The 22826-nt window shown below is 45.3% G+C and overlaps 1 protein-coding gene across 2 annotated transcripts in view; it reads left to right on the top strand.

The window, feature by feature from the left end:
• Positions 1–22826, top strand: part of FAM13A (family with sequence similarity 13 member A) — a 135149-nt gene that overhangs the window by 9605 nt on the left and 102718 nt on the right. For both annotated transcript variants that reach the window (XM_083398272.1, XM_083398271.1), the window contains 3 exons: positions 2791–2971; positions 14177–14336; positions 19537–19617. In XM_083398272.1, coding sequence (XP_083254398.1) covers positions 2791–2971; positions 14177–14336; positions 19537–19617 — 422 coding nt within the window. The remainder of the gene's footprint in view (positions 1–2790; positions 2972–14176; positions 14337–19536; positions 19618–22826) is intronic.

Raw genomic sequence — 22826 nt, 5'->3', positions numbered from 1 at the left:
AGGATGGTATTGTCTAGGGTGGCACACTTAAAGAAATTGGAAAGCCACATTTATGACTCCTCTGGGGCCAACTGTCTAAAGATTACAGCTGCCTTGGCTACAGAGTATTTTATCCTGGACAAGATTAACATACAGTGGTACCTCGGGTTAAGAACTTGATTTGTTCCGGAGGTCCGTTCTTAACCTGAAGCTGTTCTTAACCTGAGACACCACTTTAGCTAATGGGGCCTCCCGCTGCTGCCGCACGATTTCTGTTCTCATCCTGAAGCAAAGTTCTTAACCTGAGGTACTATTTCTGGGTTAGCGGGGTCTGTAACCTGAAGCGTATGTAACCTGAAGCGTATGTAACCCAAGGTACCACTGTATTGCTGGTTTTTCAAGGGATGAAATGGACCTTTGTTAAAATAGATTTCCCCCAGTCACACTCACCTGCCCTACACCTGACATAGCTCCTGACATCAGATACGGGGCAAGGAACACAGCAGCTTTAAAGGGACAAGCTGGAACATTGGAGGGATACTCCTTCTGCAAGCAGGGCATGCATATGACTCTCTTTAAATTTGACATCAAATGCAAGCCCTGACGGGATCAGCTGCACTCTGGAAATCCTGATTGACGCTTGATGCGAATAGGGGTTGCATTCAGCTCCCTTTGGCTTGTGGGACAAACTTGGGCTTCTGCTGAGCTCAGTTAGACCCACCCCGCGAGATCTAGAGGTTCCCCACCACTGATTAAGATTTCGGTGCGATGCGCATGTAAGTGCTTTGTAAGCTGGTTGACCGTATCATCCTGCCAAAAGCTGACATTTCCACGTTGTTGTCAGAATCCTCAAGAAAGGAGATTCCACCTAAACATTAGGAAGAACTTCCTGACAGTAAGAGCTGTTCGACAGTGGAATTTGCTGCCAAGGAGTGTGGTGGAGTCTCCTTCTTTGGAGGTCTTTAAGCAGAGGCTTGACAACCATATGTCAGGAGTGCTCTGATGGTGTTTCCTGCTTGGCAGGGGGTTGGACTTGATGGCCCTTGTGGTCTCTTCCAACTCTATGATTCTATGAGAATCATAGAAGTTGTAGAGCTGGAAGAGACCCTGAGGGTCGTCTAGTCCATCCCTTCCTACAATGCATCTGTCCCATATTGGGGGGTTGAACTTGCATAAATACTAGTATCTGCCTGCCCATAAAAAGGCCTGTCCTGTTAGATTTGATGTGTACATCCCTTCTATTTTAAAAGAGAGGATATTATATCCATGTCACAGCTGTTCAGTTCAGTGAGTGAAACAGGGTGCGCAGGAGCCAGATAGCCACAAGTCTCCAGCCACAGGCGAGCAGCATCGTAAAATAACGTCCTGCCGTGTCATCTGATAGGCACTCGTAGCATGCAGGACACAGGCCTGTGTCAGGACGAGTCGCCCTTTGGCACATGTCCCTGTCTCAGATTCTCCAGCTTGTTTGATTTGGGAACACAGCATTACACCCCACCCCAATCTCCCGAGTGGTGCGAGATTCTAAGGCACCAGGGTCTTATGTTTCTTTTTGGACAATGAGGCTCAGCGGAGACTGTGGCATCTTTGCAATATACGGTTTATTTACACATATTTACACCCTGAGTTTAGGTGGGAGCGGGTGGCGCTGTGATCTAAACCACTGAGCCTCTTGGGCTTGCTGATCAGAAGGTCGGCGGTTCGAATCCTCTCGACAGAGTAAGCTCCCGTTGCTCTGTCCCAGCTCCTGCCAACCTAGCAGTTCGAAAGCACACCAGTGCAAGTAGATAAATAGGTACCACTACGGCGGGAAGGCAAACGGCATTTCCGTGCACTCTGGCACTCGTCACGGTGTCCTGTTGCACCAGAAGCTGTTTAGTCATGCTGGCCCCATGACCCAAAAAGCTGTCTGCGGACAAACACAGGCTCCCTCGGCCTGAAAGCGAGATGAGCGCTGCAACCCCATAGTCGCCTTTGACTGGACTTAACTGTCCAGGTGTCCTTTACCTTTTACCTTTTAGGTGGAGGAAAACCCCAGCAGTACACCTCAAACAGAGGGTCTCTTATTTCTTCCAAAGGTGCAGTGGGCTTGGGTCTAAAGACAAGAGAAATCCGCTATAGGTTACACTAGGATAATTTACCCCAGTGTAAATTACATTGGCTTCCTGTAGTTGGCATGGCATTGTTCTGTTAGTCTCCGTCCAAAGATTAAATATAGGAATGCCACAGTCTGGTTATGCAGCTAGTACGAGACGCGATGAGGATAGAATTTGTTTTCAGGAGATATCTTTTCAACTTGGGATTGTTTAATTCCCATCTTCCAGCAGTTGTGACAGGTGGTGGCTGATTCCAGTCAAGTCGTGTGGAAACTGAGGAGCAGGCTCTGTCCTGGTGAAGCAAGTATTTTGAGGATTAACTTCCAGACCACTATTCCCCTCACAGAGCTGCAATTCCCAGAGTTCTCCATGAAGCGGGATTGGTTGTTAAACTAGCCAGGGAACTGTAGCTCTGGAAGGAGAAAAGGAGTCTCCTCTAAGCACCTTTAACAAACTACGTTTTATGGGATTCTTTGGGGGAAGCCATGGCTGTTTTAAAGTGGTGACATATCTTTTTTACATATCTTTTGCTCAACGTACTTCCTCAATGTGTTTGTTCAGTCCCTGAGTCTAATGCCACCTTACTAGTGCTATTTTGTATTTGATTTTCAGCACAGTGTCCATAACCTTGTCTGTCTTCTTCTTCTTCTTCTTCTTCTTCTTCTTCTTCTTCTTCTTCTTCTTCTTCTTCTTCTTCTTCCCCCCTTCCTGACAGACGTCCAGAATTGTAGCCCAGATGTGGACACTTTGAGAGGACTCCTGAGGCAGCTGCCTGAGCCCCACTATTCCTTGCTTAAGTTCCTCTGCCGATTCTTGAGGAGAGTTGCTGATCATCAGTCCGAGAACAAGATGACTATTTCCAATCTCGCCACAGTATTCGGACCAAACTGTTTCCAGTAAGTTCCTTGCCCGAAAGAAGCTCCTGGTTTGGAGCAAAAATTAAGCCACGGCGCGGAATTAGACATTGGAGACATTTCTAACACCTCCATTTCCTTGTCCTTGTACCTGACGTACCTGACTCAGATTTGTTGTGTTGGGTGAGCAGTTAAGTCTACCTGTAAGTAACTGCAATGGCCGATCATCACAGTGTGATAAACAGCCAACGTAGGCTAGGATGACCCAGGCAGGTGCTACTGTGGTTTTTTTTATTAACTAATAAACTGTGATGGTTGATTAATTGGTTCATACGTGTAATGGTTCTAGGGGTTGCTTGTGCGTAAGCAGGTGCCTATCTCCCCGGCTGGGTGCAAACACCTGGCTGGGTTGCCAAAGTGAACCTTTTCTGTCCGGACAGCCACTCACCCGTGGCTGACTCAATCGCTGGCAGAATCCGTCAGTGGGCGTTTCTTAAACTTCTTTCAGCAAAGACGTTCTTTGACGCCTAGTCTCCGCCTACCCTCTCTGCGCGGAAGCCTTCTGCGCAGGGAGGGCGTGGGCAACGGAGGACCCCTACTCTCCCCGCTGGTCCCAAGCAAGGAGTCATGGGACCACCTTGCCACTTCCCCCAGCTGCCCCCCTTCTCCACTGGTGCTACGCTGATTCTCTTCCCCAGAAGATGGGCTGCTCCTCCCGATCCCTGGACGCTCTCTGGAATCCCTCTGGCTTTCGCTCTCCCCCTCCAGCACTGATGGCAGTTCCCTGACAATACGTTACATTGGTCCTCCTGCTGTGGTTTGGCACATAGCAACCTATTGAGCTGGTGGTGTGTGCATGCCAAAATGCTGGTGATATTTATAAGTTATTTTTGTATTTTGAACCATATTCAAATTACAGTATTAGCTTTTAAGATGAGCATCTCAACAATAAGGATACTGTAAATACGCCCTCCCCCAACCTAGTCCTCTCCAGATGTTCTGGACTGCATCTTCCACCAGCCCCAGCCAACACAGTCAGAGATGATGGCAGTGATGCCCACCAGATGTTTTGGACTACCAGGTTGGCGAAGGAGCTATTGTTATCTTTCTCCCTGCTGATTTCCCACCTCCCTTGCCTGTCACCCAAATACGTTCTGTTTTTGCGATGTTAAAACTTGTTATGTAAGACAAGGATGCCCTCCCACAACCCTTTGAGGATGTTTTTGCTGTTGATCTTTGTAAGCCAATGTTTGTGCCTTTTTTTCTGCCTCTTGTGACTGGCTTGTTTATGATGCTGTGGAATCTCAAGAGCGATGATCAGTGGGCAGCAATGAAAGGATCTCTGATGGACTTTATTTGTGCAATATGCAAAGAGTGCTGTAGGCAGCCTCTTGTTTTGATATTTGTAGGCACCAGCTATGTATTTCTAACATGATGAAAAAGGAGAACGGAGGCAGAGAAACCTGAGGCAAGGAGGGCGTTGGCAGTACAGTGGTACCCTGGTTCTCAAACACTTTGGTACTCAAACAACTTGGAACCCAAACACTGGAAACCCGGAAGTACACTATTTTTTGCTCTATAAGACTCACTTTTTCCCTCCTAAAAAGTAAGGGGAAATGTGTGTGCGTCTTATGGAGCAAATGCCGGCTGCGCAGCTATCCCAGAAGCCAGAACAGCAAGAGGGATTGCTGCTTTCACTGTGCAGCGATCCCTCTTGCTGTTCTGGCTTCTGAGATTCAGAATATTTTTTTTCTTGTTTACCTCCTCCAAAAACTAGGTGCGTCTTGTGGTCTGGTGCGTCTTATAGAGCGAAAAATACGGGTAAGTGTTCCGGTTTGCAAACTTTTTTTCAGAAGCTGAACATGCTCAGTTTTGAGTTTTACGCTTCTGTTTTGAGTGCCACACTTCCGTTTTGAGTGCCACACTTCCGTTTTGAGTGCCACACTTCTGTTTTGAGTGTTACGCAGAGGTCTGTCTGTTTTTGCTATTTATTTTGCGTTTTTGTTTTTGCAGCGCGGCTCTTTCTGCTTTTGTTTTGACTATGTGGAACCACATTGTTTTTTGCTTTCATTTTATGGGTCAATGGTCTCATTAGATAGTAAAATTCATGTCAAATTGCAGTTTTAGGGGTTGTTTTTAAAAGTCTGGAACAGATTAATTCATTTTGCATTGCCTTCTATGAGAAAGCACGCCTTGATTTTGGAACGCTTTGGTTTAGGAATGTACTTCCAGAACGGATTACGTTTTAGAACCAAGGTACCACTGTATTTTAGCAGTTGCATTTGGGTGGGATGGAGAAGAAACTTGGTTGAGTTCACATTTACAGTATGTTGTTGTTGTTTAGCCGCTTTATCTTGCTCAAGGCAACTCAAAGCGACTTACAACCAAAAAATCTAGCCAACTTGCATTGCATGAAGTAGCACAAAATAGCAGGTCGGGGTTTCAATCCCATATATATTTAATCTGGGGTGAATCCAATTGAACTTATTCAGGCTAGCATCTGAGTAAGCATGCATAGAAATATGCTGCTAGGCAACATTCCTATAAACATGCACAGGGTTTGGCTGTTACACTTGCCCCCGAGTAAGCATTATATCAGTGGGACTTACGGCTGAGTTAAACAGAGATAGGAATGCACTACTAATGTTCACGCCTTTTGCAGACAAGAGTTGCAAAGAATCTCTTCCCCACTCAGAGAATAAAGCTGAGGAAGTGACCTTAAGCCCCATGCAAGCATGAATGCACCTTGTCTGCACTGTCAACAGGATCCTCACCCCTGTTATCCATTTCTCTTAAGGAACAGCTTGCTATTCGATTTACAATTGTGTGTGTGTGTGTGTGTGTGTGTGTGTGTGTGTGTTTTGGTAGCTCTTAGAAAAAGCAATTGCAACACCAGAACTTCAGGCATTTTCCATGGTGTGGAATAGTCCCAGATGAAAGACAGGCACCTGCTAATGCCTCACCCTTCTGACGAACCTTAGGGAAAGGTTGTTCCTTTGCTGCCAGCAGCAGACGTTTTGCAACTTCAGTTAATCGCATAGGATTTAGTAATTCCCAAAGACAGGATATTGGAAGATCTGATCAGTCCAGGCACCCTTGCGTTTTCTGACTTAGTCATATTTCCACCTGTTTTCAACAGCTCACGTCCGGACAACTGTTACCAGGGGAAATGTGTGTTTGTATACCTGATTGTATGCACTTTGCCCTCACAGCCTGCCGCCTACTTCTTGCTCTTGCCAATCCTATTTTTTCGCAAGTCTAATTTCAAGTCTGCCAGTGCAAGATAAATGGCTGGTGAACTGCAGGGTTGTTTGATTACCTTCTCCTACCACTTAACCCTGCATAACGATTTTAGTTACACTTCCTTTTTTTTTTTTAAGATACGGCTCTAGAGAATGTTTAACTACAAAGTGCTACCTTGACCTTATAATAGTGCCCAGTTTGGTACATGATGTTTTCTTCATCTCCTGTTAATAGCCTTCGGTGTTTCTACTGGGGGAGAGGCAGTTGCATCATTAAAAAGTGAATTAATTAATTGGATTGGTTTAGTATTGGGAAATGCTTATAAGATTTCTCATGACCTCACACTCTTCAGGAAGAGCTAGTGCCCATCTAAAAACCCAAACTAAGCTTGGGCAAATGGGTTTTATTGCTTCCCTGGTGAGATGCGACAAGACTTCAGTGGCATGAAACTCCGTGCTCCTAAAAGCAGATGTTAACTGGGCCTGATTCACTTGTCGTTCTGGTGTTTTCACTTCCATGTAATCAAATTCCTCGAAGTCTTTATTTTACTTTTTTAATGCAGTGCTGATCTGCTCTAATCAGATTTGTGTCAGGCTGGGTGATTCAGGGATTGGTAATGTGATATAAAACCCTTTCAGGCATAGGTTGCTCGTTCAACTTGGCACCAGGCTCTTTTCTACACTGGGAAAGAGCCCGTGTGATGCAGAGTGTTAAACTTTGACTAGGAAGAGCTGGAATTCGAAACTCGCCCCAGCCACAAACCTGGGCTAGGAGGATAAATGGGAGAAGAAACATTTGTGTCATCCTGAGGTATTTGCAGGAGAGGTAAAGGTAAAGGGACCCCTGACCATTAGGTCCAGTCGTGGCCGACTCTGGGGTTACGGTGCTCATCTCGCTTTATTGGCCAAGGGAGCCAGTACAGCTTCCGGGTCATGTAGCCAGCATGACTAAGCCGCTTCTGGCGAACCAGAGCAGCACACGGAAACGCCGTTTACCTTCCCGCCGGAGCGGTACCTATTTATCTACTTGCACTTTGACGTGCTTTCAAACTGCTAAGTTGGCAGGAGCAGGGGACCGAGCAACGGGAGCTCACCCCGTCCTGGGGATTCGAACCACCGACCTTCTGATCGGCAAGTGCTAGGCTCTGTGGTTTAACCCACAGCGCCACCTGCGTCCCTTGCAGGAGGGTTAGGATAAAATAAAAATGGATGGATTGTGGCATTGATTGAAAAGCCATTGGGAGCCAATGAGAGTTGATCTTGTTATTGGGTCACCTCTTACTTATGACCATGACCTAGTCAGAAGAAGGGGATTGGTTGAAGTAGCGAGTATAAGCAAAGGACCAGCAGAGAGCCAGTTAGGGCCAATTACACCAGCCACGCTGAATGCCTCTTTAGCATTTTTCTGGAAAACAAGGCACAGTCATTGTAGCACAACCACAGGTTTGTAGATCAAGGAAGAAGACACCTTGTTTTTATTGACATCAGGAATGAGGAACCTGTAGCCTTCTGATGTTAGGCTAGAACTCCCATCATCCCTGACTGTTGGCCCTAATGGCTAGGTCTGATGGGAGTTAAGAGTCTGGCAACATGGAGGACTCCTAATTTTGATGTGTTCAGATATCTGTTTAACATACGGTTAAAAATGCAGTGTTCTTTGTGCCAGCGTGACGCTTTTTCTGTCCTTGAGCCCAGCTCTCAGGTTTGCAAATATCTGTTGCCCTGACCATTTCCTGAAATGATGTCCTTTTTGGGTCACGCTCCTCCTGGCCTAGGTCACCTTGACACAAATAGAACAACAGCCAATCCGACATTTCGTGTCCATTTTAAATGCAGAATGCAGATGCTGTTGGCCCAGCTGCCTTTCATCTGATGTGGAATAGCTTGACTGTTATCAGGAGTTCACAAAACAGCAATTTGTCCCTGACATTTGAAAGCCACAAAGAGGTTCGCTTCTTCCTTCCTCCACCTGCCCTCCCACATCTGAAATATAACCAAGCACAAGAGGCTGTTCTTTCAGAGCCTTTCATTTCTTGGGAAATTATGTGAACTGCTGAGCTAAGAATAAACTCCACAAGGGCATCACCGGTAACATTTATCATCAGTAATATTTATGCTGCCTATTTTTTTAGCAGAGTCCCCTTTGGCGAAGCTGAGGACCTTAGAGACTATTTGTTGCTAACGAGGCACAGCAGCATTTTCTGCCTGCACACTTTTGCAAAGTGGTGGCTTACCCAACCGTACGCCTTGCCTAGAGTGTGAAAGAGTTCCATTAGTTTGCTGGCCATTGACAAGAGTTCACACGTAGTAGGGGGGAAACTACCTGCCCCAGTGGTTGATAATGTAAAAGATGGAGAACAACTCTCAGTGCAAAACTGAAACCTGTTTACTCAGCAGTAACACCCCACCTCACTCCCACTCCTGGATATTTTCAAACGGTCATTGAAAATTGTACAGCAGGTGTAGAGAACTCTCTGGGTTCCCAGAATCTGTTGGACTTCAACTCCCATCAGGCCCCGCCAGCGTGTTGATGGGATTTGTAGTCTGTTAATATTTGAAGGGCCACAGATTCCCTTGGGCCTTGGCTTCTAGTTGTGACAGAGAATATGAAAATGCGACGTGGTCTTGGAAGAATATATTATGCTGTAATTGTTTATGCTGGATGACTAGTTTTAATAATACGCGGTTGCTTTACTGAGTTTTCCCCCCAGTCACTTATTGTATTTTATTAATGGTATTTTGTGTGAAAGGCCTTGGGGAAGAATTTTATTTCTGGAAGGTGGTAAGGTAAAGGTAAAGGTACCCCTGCCCGTACGGGCCAGTCTTGACAGACTCTAGGGTTGTGCGCCCATCTCACTCAAGAGGCCGGGAACCAGCGCTGTCTGGAGACACTTCCGGGTCACGTGGCCAGCATGACATCGCTGCTCTGGCGAGCCAGAGCCGCACACGGAAACGCCGTTTACCTTCCCGCTAGTAAGCGGTCCCTATTTATCTACTTGCACCCGGGAGTGCTTTCGAACTGCTAGGTTGGCAGGCGCTGGGACCGAACGACGGGAGCGCACCCCGCCATGGGGATTTGAACCGCCGACCTTTCGATCGGCAAGCCCTAGGTGCTGAGGCTTTTACCCACAGCGCCACCTGCGTCCCCGGAAGGTGGTACAGACATTTATTAAATAATAAATTTCAGTGGGACCTACATGGGAGTAAATATTTTTAATCTTATCCAGCTAGCGAACTCTTCCCCTTTTCTTTCACTCACAAAGAACTGTTGCAGCCAAAGCAAGTTTACCTATTTTCATCAGAAGTGATGTCAGAACACAAGAGGAGCCCTGCTGGATCAGACCAGAGGGGTATCTGGTCCACCATTTTGTTTTCATGGTGCCCCATCAGATGCCTGCAGGAAACTTGTAAGCAGTAGCCATCTCCCACTTGTTAGAAGGAGATGCTTCAGTGAGTGAAAATAGTACAGCATTGGAGACACTGCTCCAAGTTCTTCCACCCTGTGAGGTCTGGCACATGTCTACTAGAAGAAGGGCCTTTTCAGTTGTGGTGCCAGCATTGTGAAATAGTTGTCATTGCTTAGGGAAACCCACCAGACACAGATACTTCAGGATGGGAGGAAAAACCTTGCTTTCTTTTATTTTTTAGAGAAGTGCTTAAAGCTGAGCCGATGTTGTTTCTATGGTTAGATTTTGATTCTCTTGTTCATTTAGTTTCCTGGATTTCTTTAATTTGTTTTGCCTCTTCCTCCCACTTTTTTGTTTTTATTGATCTTGCTTGTCTTTACCGATGATAAGGTACTGTTGGACAAGGTATAACAGGATATAAAATTTGAAAATAAATAAGACTGCCAAATATTTAAAACTCGGTGAGACCCCCTGCCTTCTCCCTGTTTTTGAATCAAAGGGCCATGTAGGGCAGGTGCATTTTTCTACTTGAGCACCTACCAGAAGCAACCGCTCCTTATCTCAACGAGGTGCAAATTATCACTGAAATAGAGCTAATTAGGGAAATTGCAGTTGTGACCAAGGAAATCCTCAGACTGTCAATTAAGTCTGTTGGAGATTAGGTTTCAGGTTAGTTCTGTTCACTAATAAGCTGAAAGGGATAAAGTATGCAGATAGCAAGAAACCTCTAAGTCATTGGAAGAGGATTGCTAGACAGAATCTGGTTGGAAAATGTAATTGAACAGATGGGCTGGGAATCAAAGGACCATGGAACCAATCCCATGCCCCCCGCCCAATGGGTTTGGACATTTTTTCAAGTGATGTCTGCAAACAGAGGAAGTTTGTAAAATCAGTTTTCAGCATGGCATCAGACAAGGGAGAAGGGAGTCAGGCTGGGCTAGTACCATTCTCCCATCCCCCATACGCCTAAATTATCTTATTAGTCTCTGACTCACTCCTGTTACTTCCTGAGATAGAACTCAAGGAAACTCAATTTAATGCTGTACACATTTACCTAGGAGTAACCCCAATTAAATTCTGTGGTACTTACTTACGAGAATACATGTGTAGTATGGTGCTCTGAATCTTTTCAACCCAATTCAGACATTTCACCAACCATAGTTTAGAATCCAAACCATGGCTGGAGCATCCAAACACACAGGCAAACTATGGCTTAGTGCTGCTGATCTGTTTTCTTTTTCTGTCGTGCTCAGCAGTCTTAGGTGAACAGCAGCTTTCTCTATAGTTTGTACATTCAGATATCACAGAAACCATAGTTAGCGCAATCCATTTTGCAATCCTTCAGTCCATAGTTTCTGATTCAGCTTTGCCAGTCAATCACAAACAATGGTTTGTCAAATCAGGTGTCATTTTTCTTAGCCATGGTTTGGTATAATGGACTGAATCGAGCTTCCAAAGTACTGGGTAAACAATAAGGAGAATAACAAGGTCATTATAAAATCTAAAGAGAAGTCCAAGGTCATGTAATAGAAAAGGTCGTTATGAAAATACAAATGAGTTCCAGATGGGTTTTTTTAAAAGCAACAGGAGCTGCAGGGAGTCAAAAACTACAAAAGGTTAATCATTTTTAAAATGGAGATTAAGAGATAGCAAGGGTTCTGGCAGCTGATCTTAGCTGGGAAAGCTCAACTCTGCTTCTGCTGTGATCTAAAATGAGTTGAGAGATTTTTTTTCCTGTAGCATAAACTTAGTAAACATGTTATGGAACTAAGGTGGCCCTGTTTATTTAAATGTGTTGGTGGCGGCCCAGCATTTGTAGAGGCATTTATTGTAAACATTGCTATACCACCGTCTCATCAGATCAGATTTCAGGGTGACGTACAGCAGGTGTAGATGATGAACGACTTATACCTGTAACAAATTAACAAGCATTATAAATGGCAGCAGATAAAATGGGTAAGTGCAGCTGGAAAAAATTGCAAAAAAATTGGTGAGGTCTGCAGATGCAAATTTAGGCATCAATTCAAACCTCACCAAATCGTAAGGCTAGCATTCTGAAAACTCACCCCAAACCATGCGTTCAGCCAGCCATTTCTCAATCATGGTTTGTCCAATTGGACGTAACGACAAGCCATAGTTCAGTTTCCCTGAACTAGAGTTTGCCACAATGTCTGGATTTTGCTTCTGAGATTAGGCTCACTTCTCATCTCATTCCTTCACTTCATTCACAACAGAGGAAGAGGAAAAGTTGTTGTTTCAGGTTCAGAGCAGTGTCCTTCACTTCATAATTCAGCTGTCTCATTTGATATTTGTGAAGATGCCACTGAAGAGTAAATAGAAGGCTCAGCCATAGTGCATTTTTTAAATTAAAAGTGACAGGGATCCGCTCCTCTCTAATTATAGCTCCAGACTGATCCCTAAGGGACTTTTAAGGTATTCTATACTTTTGTTTCATTACAAGCATTTTTTACTGTTCTGTTGGCACTCTTCCTACGTTACCAAAAGTACTTAGCCACTATATTACTGCTGTTTGGCTGGCTAACACAATACCCCTGGAGAACTGGCTTTTAGAAGGGTGGGAAATAATTGGCTCTCATGAGGACTGAGACACATGCCTTGCCGAGCCATTTTAAAAATGCATTGCTGATTGAAGCATCATTTCTCAAGCTTGGAGAATTGTAGCACAGCACTAACAAGGCCTCCTCTGGGCTATCCTGTCCCATTTGGATCTGTTGGAGAATGATGACCAGTTAAGGTTGAGGTGAGGAAATGTTCTAGAAGACCATTGTGTAGGGCAGGGAGGAAGAGCCTGCAGGTATATAACCTGGAAAAGAGGAGACCAAGAGGAGAGATGATAGCCATCTTCAAATATCTAAAGGGTTGTCACATGGAGGATGGAGCAAGCTTGTTTTCTCTTGCTCTGGAGGGTAGGACCCAAATCATTGAATTCAAGTGACAAGAACAGAGATTCTGATGAAACACCAGGAAGAACTTACTTAAAGTAAGAGCTGTTTGACAGTGGAGCAGACTCCCTCGGAATGTGGTGGACTCTCCTTCCTTCAATGTTTTTTTGTTTTTCCCCCAATTTTTTTTATTGATTTTCCAAATTTTATAACAAACATCAAAAAACAAACAAACATAAATCCTAACTGTAATAATTCCACTTTTGTTAACATTTTTTGGTGACTTCCTCAAATTCCCCTAGCTGAGTTTCTATGTATATCATTGTAAAAGTTTTCCAAAACTCATTTCTCATAAAATTCACTTAATCAATTAACATCTTCCTTGCTTTTCATTTTAACTTTAGAGAAATTATTCTATAACATCACATATTTAAATCCTAAGCCAATCTGGTACTTGCAAGTGTTTCTATTTAAATTATCTTAACATATTTAGCTAAATAGTCTTTAAATTTCATCCATTCCTTCGAGGTTTTTTAAACAGAGGTCGAATGGCCGTCTGTCATGGATGCTTTAGTTGATATTCCTGCATTGAAGGGGGTTGGACTAGATGGCCCTCTAGACCAGCGGTTCTCAACCTGTGGGTCCCCAGATGTTCTTGGACTACAACTCCCATCATCCCTGAGCTCTGGCCTTGCTAGCTAGGGGTGATGGGAGTTGTAGTCCAACAACATCTGGGGACCCACAGGTTGAGAAAGGCTGATTTAGACCCTTCCCACTCTACGGTTCTATGTTGTAGGACTCCAGCTGGGAACTGCAGAGAACAGGGGAAATCAGAAAAAAAGCCTCTCTTTTTCAGCCAATGGGAGTCTCCTGCTTAGGGGCTGCTTCTGGATCCAACCCAGTTTGTATGCAATATTTACAAAATAAAGTGTAAAATAAGATGTAACTTTGCCTTCCCCAGTTTGGTGCCCTCCAGATGTTATTGAGGGACAACTTCCAGCAGGCCCAGCCAATGGGCAAGGATGGTTGGAGTTGTAGTCTGGCAGCAGCTTGGTGCAGCTTCAGCAGTTCTCAACCTGTGGGTCCTCAGATGTTGTTGGACTACAACATCCATCATCCCTGACCACAGGTCATGCTGGCTAGTAATGATGGGAGTTGTAGTCCAACAACATCTGGGGACCCACAGGTTGAGAAACACTGATCTAATCGATGGCCCTTGTGGTCTCTTCCAACTCTATGATTCTGTGATTCTATTATGTCAGGAGTGCTCTGATGGTGTTTCCTGCTTGGCAGGGGGTTGAACTCGATGGCCCTTGTGGTCTCTTCCAACTCTATGATTCTATGATTCTAACCCATTGTGTTTGGGCTGTGTCTCGAAATCTCCCTGAACCTCCTGTCTCTCTCTCTCTCCTTTCATACTAGGTTCAAGAAGTTAAATCAGACCAACCCTTATTTTGACGGTCCAGATTTTGCCAGACTACAGCTGGCATCGTCCCTGGCCATTTGCCATGCTGGCTGGGGCTGGTGGGGGTTGTCGTTCAATAACCCCTGGATAGCCACAAGTTCACCACGACTACCCCATGGCGATGTTCTTCCTGGTGCCCAATTTTGCTGGCATTCAGCTATCTCATTACAGGTCATTTGGCACGTCACATTTGTTTATAATGTCCCCAACCTTGTTTCATGTTTTTGCAGCGTGTCTTCTGGATTTGAAGGGATGAAGGAGCAGGAAATCTGCAACAAAATCATGGCCCAGATGCTGGAGAACTACACCACCTTGTTTGAATGGGAACACCCGCAAAAGGAGAACGAAAAGCGCCCATGTGAAGATCTGGCAAAAATTATACTAGTGAAAGTGAGTGCCTGTATTAAGATTGTTTTGCACCCCTCTCTCCTTTTTTTGGGGGGGGGTCAAGTAATTGCACAAGGTATCAAAGTAGTACCTTGGCAGGTGACATGTTAAAGTTTGCCATGAGTTCTGTGGAAGTTTCTCTTTTGATGGGAGGCTGTTCATCCTCTCGCCACCTCCAACTTCCATGACTTTGGTCCAGGCTGCAGGTAACTTTCCTCCACTGTGGTTTGGATTCATCCAAATGTTGCCATGGGGGAGGCTATGGTCAACAGTGGAAGGGTGAGCAGTGGAGAGGAGGGCCTCAACCCCATACCTGCTAGAGACATTTACCCACTCACGTTACCTACCTCTTGGCTCCGCCTTCTTTTCTCCTTGCAAGGAGAAAATAATACCAATCATCATCATCATTTTTAATTTGTATACCGCCTTTCTATCTTACAATACTCAAGGCGGTTTACAAGCTGAAGAAACAAAGAATGTACATCTCACAACAATCTAATGCAATACAAAAATGTGACAATAAAACACAACCTTAAAATAGGCAACCTCCATCAAAAAAGAAGTAACATTCAACAATCATTAGAATAGTATAAAATAACAATATCAACACAGGAAAGTTAAACAGAAATCCACTCAACAGTTACAATAATATCTAAACTATAATCAATAAAACAACGGCAAGCCACAGTACATAAAACAATACAATGCACATTGAGAAGCCGAGGGTAGAGCAAGACAGGTGGAAAGAGGCCTTGCCTGATGGAGTCTCTCCCCTCAGTATAGTCTCTGTATAGTTTTCCCCTCTGTGGGAAGAAAAGCAAACAAGGGTGAAATTCTGAGCAGGAAAGCAGCCTGGAGGTAAAAGATAGCGGTGTTCCGTGGTAGTTTTCCATTAGGAAAAGGAATGTTGTGCTCAAAGTGTGACATGTGGTTTAGATTTCCCCACCCTCAGTTTTAATACTGTAGTTTTGATTTTAATATGCTTCAGTTGTCTGTTGAGAACGCCAAAGTCAGAGTGTGTATAATGGATCCTGTTAAATTTTCATCATACCTGTTCTCTTCCAATCCTTCGAGACATACTGTTTAGACCTTTTGCTGCCAGCTGTCATTACATCCTGTAACGCAATGCCGTCCTTTGGCAGCAAGCCCCAGCCCCGTTAACCGGGAAAACACGATAGGAGAAGATTACCGCTTCTGTGACCTTTGCCATCCCAGCTCACAACCCCTGGAACTCTGAGTCTCCTCCTTGAGCTTGCAAGACTCTCGAAGCCTTTCGCTTTAGGCATCTTAAGATTTTCATACAATGTTAAATTCCTTTTCTCCTTTAACACTCTCTAAATACTGGCTTAGGGACGTGGGTGGCACTGTGGTCTAAACCACAGAGCCTAGGGCTTGCTGATCGGAAGGTCGGTGCTTCGAATCCCCGCAACGGGGTAAGATCCCGTTGTACGGTCTCAGCTCCTGCCCATGTAGCAGTTCAAAAGCACGTCAAAGTGCAAGTAGATAAATAGGTACTGCTCTGGCGGGAAGGTAAACGGAGTTTCCGTGCGCTGCTCTCGTTCGCCAGAAGCGGCTTAGTCATGCTGGCCACATGACCTGGAAGTTGTACGTTGACTCCCTTGGCCAATAAAATGAGATGAGCGCCGCAACCCCAGAGTCATCAGCGAGTGGACCTAACGGTCAGGGGTCCCTTTACCTTTTAAATACTGGCTTGGGTGTGGTGCTATTTCAGCAAAATGCTAATACTTACTGACTGCTTATTTCTGAACGAAACTCTGTAACTGAGTTGAAAAGTTTTGAGAGAGATGGGGGACCTGTGGTCTTCCCCTGTTACCTATGACTGCTGGCCATGCTGGCTTGGGGAGAGGGCAGCAGGAGTCTCACAGGTGCCTCATCCCTGCATTTGGAGATGCTCCTCTAAGTGTTCAGCAGTTGAACAGACTGCCGGGGGGGAGATGGTGGCTTCTCCTCTGGAAGCATTTAAGCAGAGGTTGGATGAACATCTGCCAGGCAGACCTACATTGCAAATTTTGCACTGGTGTCAGGGGCTGGCTGGATGAAGAGGAATGATGGCAAGCACCAGCCGGGGAACAAACCCCAGAGGAGGAAGTGTCAGAGCCAGGCAATTGGTGGTGGGACACTGAGGAGAGGACAGAGGGAGAAGGGGCTTGATACTGAAGGGACAACAGGGTTTAGTGAGCGGGAAGAGCCGGTGGCAAGGAGCAGTTCAGACTCAGAGTCTGATGCAGAGGAGGAGGAGTGAAGAGACTGCTGAAAAATTCCGGGCGTCTCCCTCTCCTGCTGCAACAAACTCCCCTAGCCCCGTTCTCTGAAGAACGCACATTCAGAGGTTCACAGGTGTAGTTTGAGACTGCTTGGGCAACATCCAGAGGTGGAGTCTTAGAGCAGTGCAGAGGGAGGGGGAACCCTCAGGCCTGGCAACTGCTGTATGGGGGTGTCCCTATAGGGACATGGGTGGCACTGTGGTCTAAACCACTGAGTATCCTGGGCTTGCCAATCAGAAGGTCGGCGGTTCAAATCCCCGCAACGGGGTGAGCTCCCATTGCTCTGCCCCAGCTCCTGCCAACCTAGCATTACGAGAGCACACCAGTGCAAGTAGATAAATAGGTACCACTGTGGCGGGAAGGTAAACGGTGTTTCTGTTCACTCTGGCACTCATCACGGTGTCCTGTTGTGCCAGATGTGGTTTAGTCATGCTGGCTACATGACCAGGAAAGCGGACAAACGCTGGCTCTCTTGGCCTGAAAGCAAGATGAGCTCCGCAACCGCATAGTCGCCTTTGACTGGACTTAACTGTCCAGGGGTCCTTTACCTTTTTTACCTATTGGGGCAAGGCCTGCTGGGAAGTGTTGCCGTTTCCTTGAACAACTGAGCAGGGAATTGAACTGCATGATCTCTAGGGTAACTTCCTTAACTCTGTGATCCACTCTTTGTGTCAAGCACCTGCTATACCAGAGTTCATGTCAGCAGTAAAGCCATAAATGTGGCCAGTATACTTGGAAGAAAAGCATGTGAAGGCTCTGCCAACAAAATCTTAATTGTTTTCCTTGATTACTGTTTCCTCTCCAAAAGAACATTTTCTTCCCATAGGGCCTATATCTGTTTATACTTCATGGAACAGATGGGTATTTTTACCAAGGGATCAGTGGGGTGGAAATAGGATAAGACAACAAAACATTGTTAAATAAGGAGTGATGGGGAGAGCTGTCCAATCCCTTGCAGGTGAAAGTTTACCAGCGTCTTCGTCCTTTACCTTTGATATCCTTTTTAGCTGCCAGGGAAGGGGCGGAATCGTCTGCCACATCTATTGTGCATGAGTCAACCAGAGTCATCGCTTGGGCATCTCTTTCAAAGGATGACGAATCTTTAAATAGCCCTTCCCACAACAAGTGCATAATATCTCTCTCTGTCTGTATGAGTCAACCGAGTTTACTTTGATACTCCTGCTCAGTTCTAACATCACTGCCCAAGCTGTGAAGTGGCTAAAACTTAACCATAGGTTAGAACTATACAGTGGAACCTCAGTTGTTGACTGTAATCTGTTCCGGAAGACCGTTTGTCTTCCAAAACATTCGACAACCGAGGCGCAATTGCCTGTTGGCAAAATCCATTGAAAAAAATGGAGAAATGCACTTCAGAAGGCGTTCGACTTCTGAGGCGCGTTCGAAAACGGAAGCATTCACTTCCGGGTTGTCGGTGTTCAAAAACCGAAACGTTCGACTTCCAAAGCATTCGACAACTGAGGTTCCACTGTAGCCTGAGCTTCTACATGTACTGTGGTAACTCGGGTTACATATGCTTCAGGTTACATACGCTTCAGGTTACGGACTCCGCTAATCCAAAAATATTACCTCGGGTTAAAAACTTTGCTTCAGGATGAGAACAGAAATCGTGCAGCGGCAGCGCAACAGCAGCAGGAGGCCCCATTAGCTAAAGTGGTGCTTCAGGTTAAGAACAGTTTCAGGTTAAGAACAGACCTCCAGAACGAATTACGTTCTTAACCCGAGGTACCACTGTATAGAAAACAAACCTTGGTTTGGCTCTGCTTATGTGTTTTTGTTTTTCAGTCCTTTGAGCTCTTAGCTTCATAACTTTGCTCCCAGCAATGTGGTGTGACAGTCTAGGGAGGATATCCCATAAATTAAAAGTAGAGCTCGAATGGCTGTTTTTTCAATGTAATGGCATGATTTTATTTCTCATACAACTATTGAGGTACACGGTCACTCAGCGTCAACAGTATGTGCAAATATCTGACTCATTTAAGACTATATAGAAACCATAGTCTCAAAAATTATGGAGTTCACAGCTCGAGAATACTTTCATTTTTATAAATCTTTATTATTTGCAAAGGGAATCTTTGGATGAGGTAATTATCACTTTGGACCTGCGCTGTATCTTTGTACTTTTGCCCTTCCATGGAATCATAGAATTGGAGAGTTGGAAGGTACCTCAAGGGTCATCTAGTCCAATACAGGAATCTCAACTAAGACATCCATAATAGATGGCCATCTGACCTCTGCTTAAAAACCTCCAAGAAAGGAGAGTCCACCACTTCTCATGGGAGTCTGTTCCACTGTCAAACAGCTCTTGCTGTCTGAAAGTTCTTCCTGATGTTTAGTCAGAATCTCCTTTCTTGTAACTTGAACCCTAGCCTCCAGAGCAGGAGAAAAAAGGCCTCCATTTGACAGATATTTGAAGATGGCTGTCATATCTCCTCTCCACCTCCCTCTTTTCCAGGCTAAACATACCCAACTCCCTCAGTCATTCCTCATAAGGCTTGGTTTCTAGACCCTTGATCATCTTGGTTGCCCTCCTCAGCACACATTCCAGCTTGTCCACATCCTTCTTAAATTGTGGTGCCCAGAACTGGACACAGTACTCCAGGTGTGGTCTGAACCAAGGCAGAAAGGATAGCGCAGTACGCTTTTTGATTTTTTAGCCCCATCCCCCCTTTTGTTACGCTTGCACTTTTAGCAAATCCAGATTTATTTCTTTTTTAAAAATGATAACATAAAGGAGAAGATGTAAGCACTTAGATTCAAAACATGTGATACAAAACAAAGTTGTTTTTCAGATTGTATGAACAAAGCCATGCTTTGAAATAGCATGCCGTTCCTAATTTCACACTCCCCCCCCTGACACCCCCCTTTTTTTGTTAACTGTGTGTAATGTCTCATTCTAGGAGGCTGGCTGCAAGCAGACACCGTCACTCATTCGGACAAGTGTTGACAGAGAACTGCCAAAGCTGAGTCCAAGGCACAAGGTACAGAAAAATTGGTGTGTTCGCCATCATACTTTCCTATTGCTGCGTTTGCTTTGAACTGCATTTCTTCTTTACGCTTGTTTCCATCTTTCAGGATTGGGAGCTGTGCTTTTGAACCAATTCCAAGGCGATTGGGGTTGCTGGGACTAGTGGCACTAGCCCTATTGAGGTTTTTCTGTTTTATACAGTGGTACCTCGGGTTAAGAACTTACCGTATTTTTCGCACCATAGGGCGCACCGGACCATAGGGCGCACCCAGTTTTTAGGGGGGGAAATCAAGAAAAAAAAATATTTTTTTCATTTTTGAAGGGGAAAAAGTGCGTCCTATAGAGAGAAAAATACGGTAATTCATTCCGGAGGTCCGTTCTTAACCTGAAACTGTTCTTAACCTGAAGCACCACTTTAGCTAATGGAGCCTCCTGCTGCCGCTGCGCCGCCACTATACAATTTCTGTTCTCATCCTAAAGCAAAGTTATTAACCCGAGGTACTATTTCTGGGTTAGCAGAGTCTGTAACCTGAAGTGTCTGTAACCCGAGGTACCACTGTATTGAGTTGGACCAGTGGTCCATTTAGCCCAGTATTGTCTTCTCTGACTGGCAGCATCTCTCCAGAATTTCGGACAGCAGTATTTCCCAGCCCTACCTGGAGATGCTGGGGATCAAACCCGTGACCTTCTGCATGCAAAGCAGGTGCCCTGCAACTAAGCTACAGCCCTTCCCTCCATTGTGTCAAGAAGGAGAATGGGGTACCTTTCATGGCCCTGCCCCTTCTGTCACATTCCTAGCTGCCCAGCCTTCCATGTGCTGGGACTGAACATCTGCACTGGGAAGGATGCTAAATTGTGTGGAGGGTAGAACATCCTCCTTGCAGCAGAATTCCAATCAGAGCTTATGGAAGATGTTGGGGCAGGGCTAATTGGGCCACGATGGAGGGGGTTCGGCCAATGAGCATAGCCCTATTCTCTCCCCTCATGGGATTGAGAACCTCTGGAATGGCGTGTTGTCAGCAGTGTTAGAAACTCAGACATTTAAGCTGGGCACCGTATGACTCCTTAAACCAGGGTTACAGTCACCAAAACAGAATGCCTTGTTGCCATTTTGGGACCAGATGGCTTGGAAGTCATGTTTTGGTTCCTGAAATTCATTCTGATTGTGCAGATAAAATACAACGCATAGAATTCCACAGGATGTGTTGCTATTGTGTGAAAACAGTCAAAATCCAAGGATCCCCATGCATGCACCTCCAAATGGTGGAGATGTCAGGTGCTATCCTGACACCCTGGGCAATCTCACTTATTCGCAAGTGGTTGATAGGTAAAGGGACCCCTGACCATTAGGTCCAGTCGTGACCGACTCTGGGATTGTGGTGCTCATCGTGCTCTATAGGCCGAGGGAGCCGGCATACAGCTTCCAGGTCATATGGCCAGCATGACTAAGCCACTTCTGGCAAACCATAACAGCACACGGAAACACCATTTACCTTCCCGCCAGAGCGGTACCTATTGATCTACTTGCACTTTGACACGCTTTCGAACTGCTAGGTTGGCAGGAGTAGGGACCGAGCAACGGGAGCTCACCCCTTCCCGGGGATTCGAACCGCTGACCTGATTGGCAAGTCCTAGGCTCTGTGGTTTAGCCCACAGCGCCCAGGTGCAAAATGCGCCTGGCGAATTTCAAACGCTGGTTGTCAGGGCTTGGACTTGTGGCAGGTCTTGAACTCGGAACCTGAGAGATTTCGGGCCAGGATTCAGTCTGGCGAGCTACAGCTAAGCCCTGGCCAAATGGAGACATAGTCAACATAGCACAGCTGCTCAGCATTCTGAAATGCTACGCCGTAACCAAGACTATGCCTAGTCTTGTGTCTGAAAATAAAATAATACCCAAGGGAACCTGAATTCTATGATTTGTATAAACAATGTGAATCAAGCCAGATTTTTTATAATTCATCTTACTTAGCAGTAATTGTCTCAGATATCACAAGGACTAGGAGGAACTTGCATTGTTTTTAAAAAATGAAAACTGAGAAGATGATGAACCTGAAATTTGCGGGCGTTTCTTCTGCATTCGCAACTTTTAAAGGCATTGGGCATTTCCAGACTGTCACTATTTTCAGATGGGATCGCAACAAATTCAGGTAGCGTCATTAAAGCTGATTTGGAGCTCTTGCGCATCAGAACTGCTTCCCCCCCAAAATCAGACTTTTGTTGCATTATGGACCATGATGGGGAAACGCAGTGTGGAATATTATTTGCTGGACACATTCAGTCATGTGGCCTCCCATCTGCAGGCTGGCTGTGGTCCAGCTCAGACACGTTTTTCCCACCTCCATGTGATGCTTAATCATATGTCAATTTTCCTCTGATGTTTCGCAGTGGAAGATTAACTGGGGTGGAAGGACGTCTTAACCATTTCCCTGCAGTGGTTTTCCTGCAAAAAGAAAAAGAAAAAAAAGCCTTCCAGTTGTTCCCCATATCATGGGGGGAAAGATAGTGTGTAGAGGAAAAACAGAAAATTCAAGCTGCAACAAATACCCCTCCCCAGAGGAAAGGTGTTAAAAAACCCCTCTCCCCCATACTCCAGGCTTCTCTTGTGACCTTTGTGGCTGTGTATTGTAAAAGCATAAAATACGCAGGGGAAATGTGTGCGAGGCAAAGCATCACGTGGAGTTCATCTCTGAGACGTAAGCCAGAGCCCTAAATTTAAATGCAGGCTTAAGGTGTGTTTTGTTTGAAGGAGGAGTTTGCACGGAATATCTGGCACAAGTGACGCTTGATCAGCTGTGCAAATTTTGGACACTTAGGGCACAGAAACTCACAGGCGGCCTGAATCCCTCAACTTCTCTGCAAATTCTGCAGAGCTTTTGAAAGTAAACATTTTTTGATATGTTGGGTTGCCAGATATGTCTCTCTCCCAACCGCACCAACTGGTTTAAAATGTGGACTGTTGTTCAGCAGAGAGTTATTGTTGCTTTTGAGAGGCACCATTGTCTTGTTTGTGGTGTCCTTGCCCTCCACAGCAAATGTTCTCCAAGAGAGCTTTGCTTTCTTCCATAACTGGGGCGTGCTCTAATTAAGGATTGCTTTTCAGTCAGTAGATAAATCAGGCACTTATTTTGGAAGAACCAGATAAACAACGAAGGTTCCTTAGATATGACCCCAGCTGTACTCCACACTTGGCCTGTTCCAGCACGTATGCCCAGCTCTTTGGCA

This window comes from Podarcis tiliguerta (assembly GCF_965153285.1).
Source record: "Podarcis tiliguerta genome assembly, chromosome: 9".
Lineage (NCBI taxonomy): Eukaryota > Metazoa > Chordata > Lepidosauria > Squamata > Lacertidae > Podarcis > Podarcis tiliguerta.
Note: the sequence above shows the minus strand (reverse complement) of the source record. Positions and strands in the feature narration are given on the sequence as shown.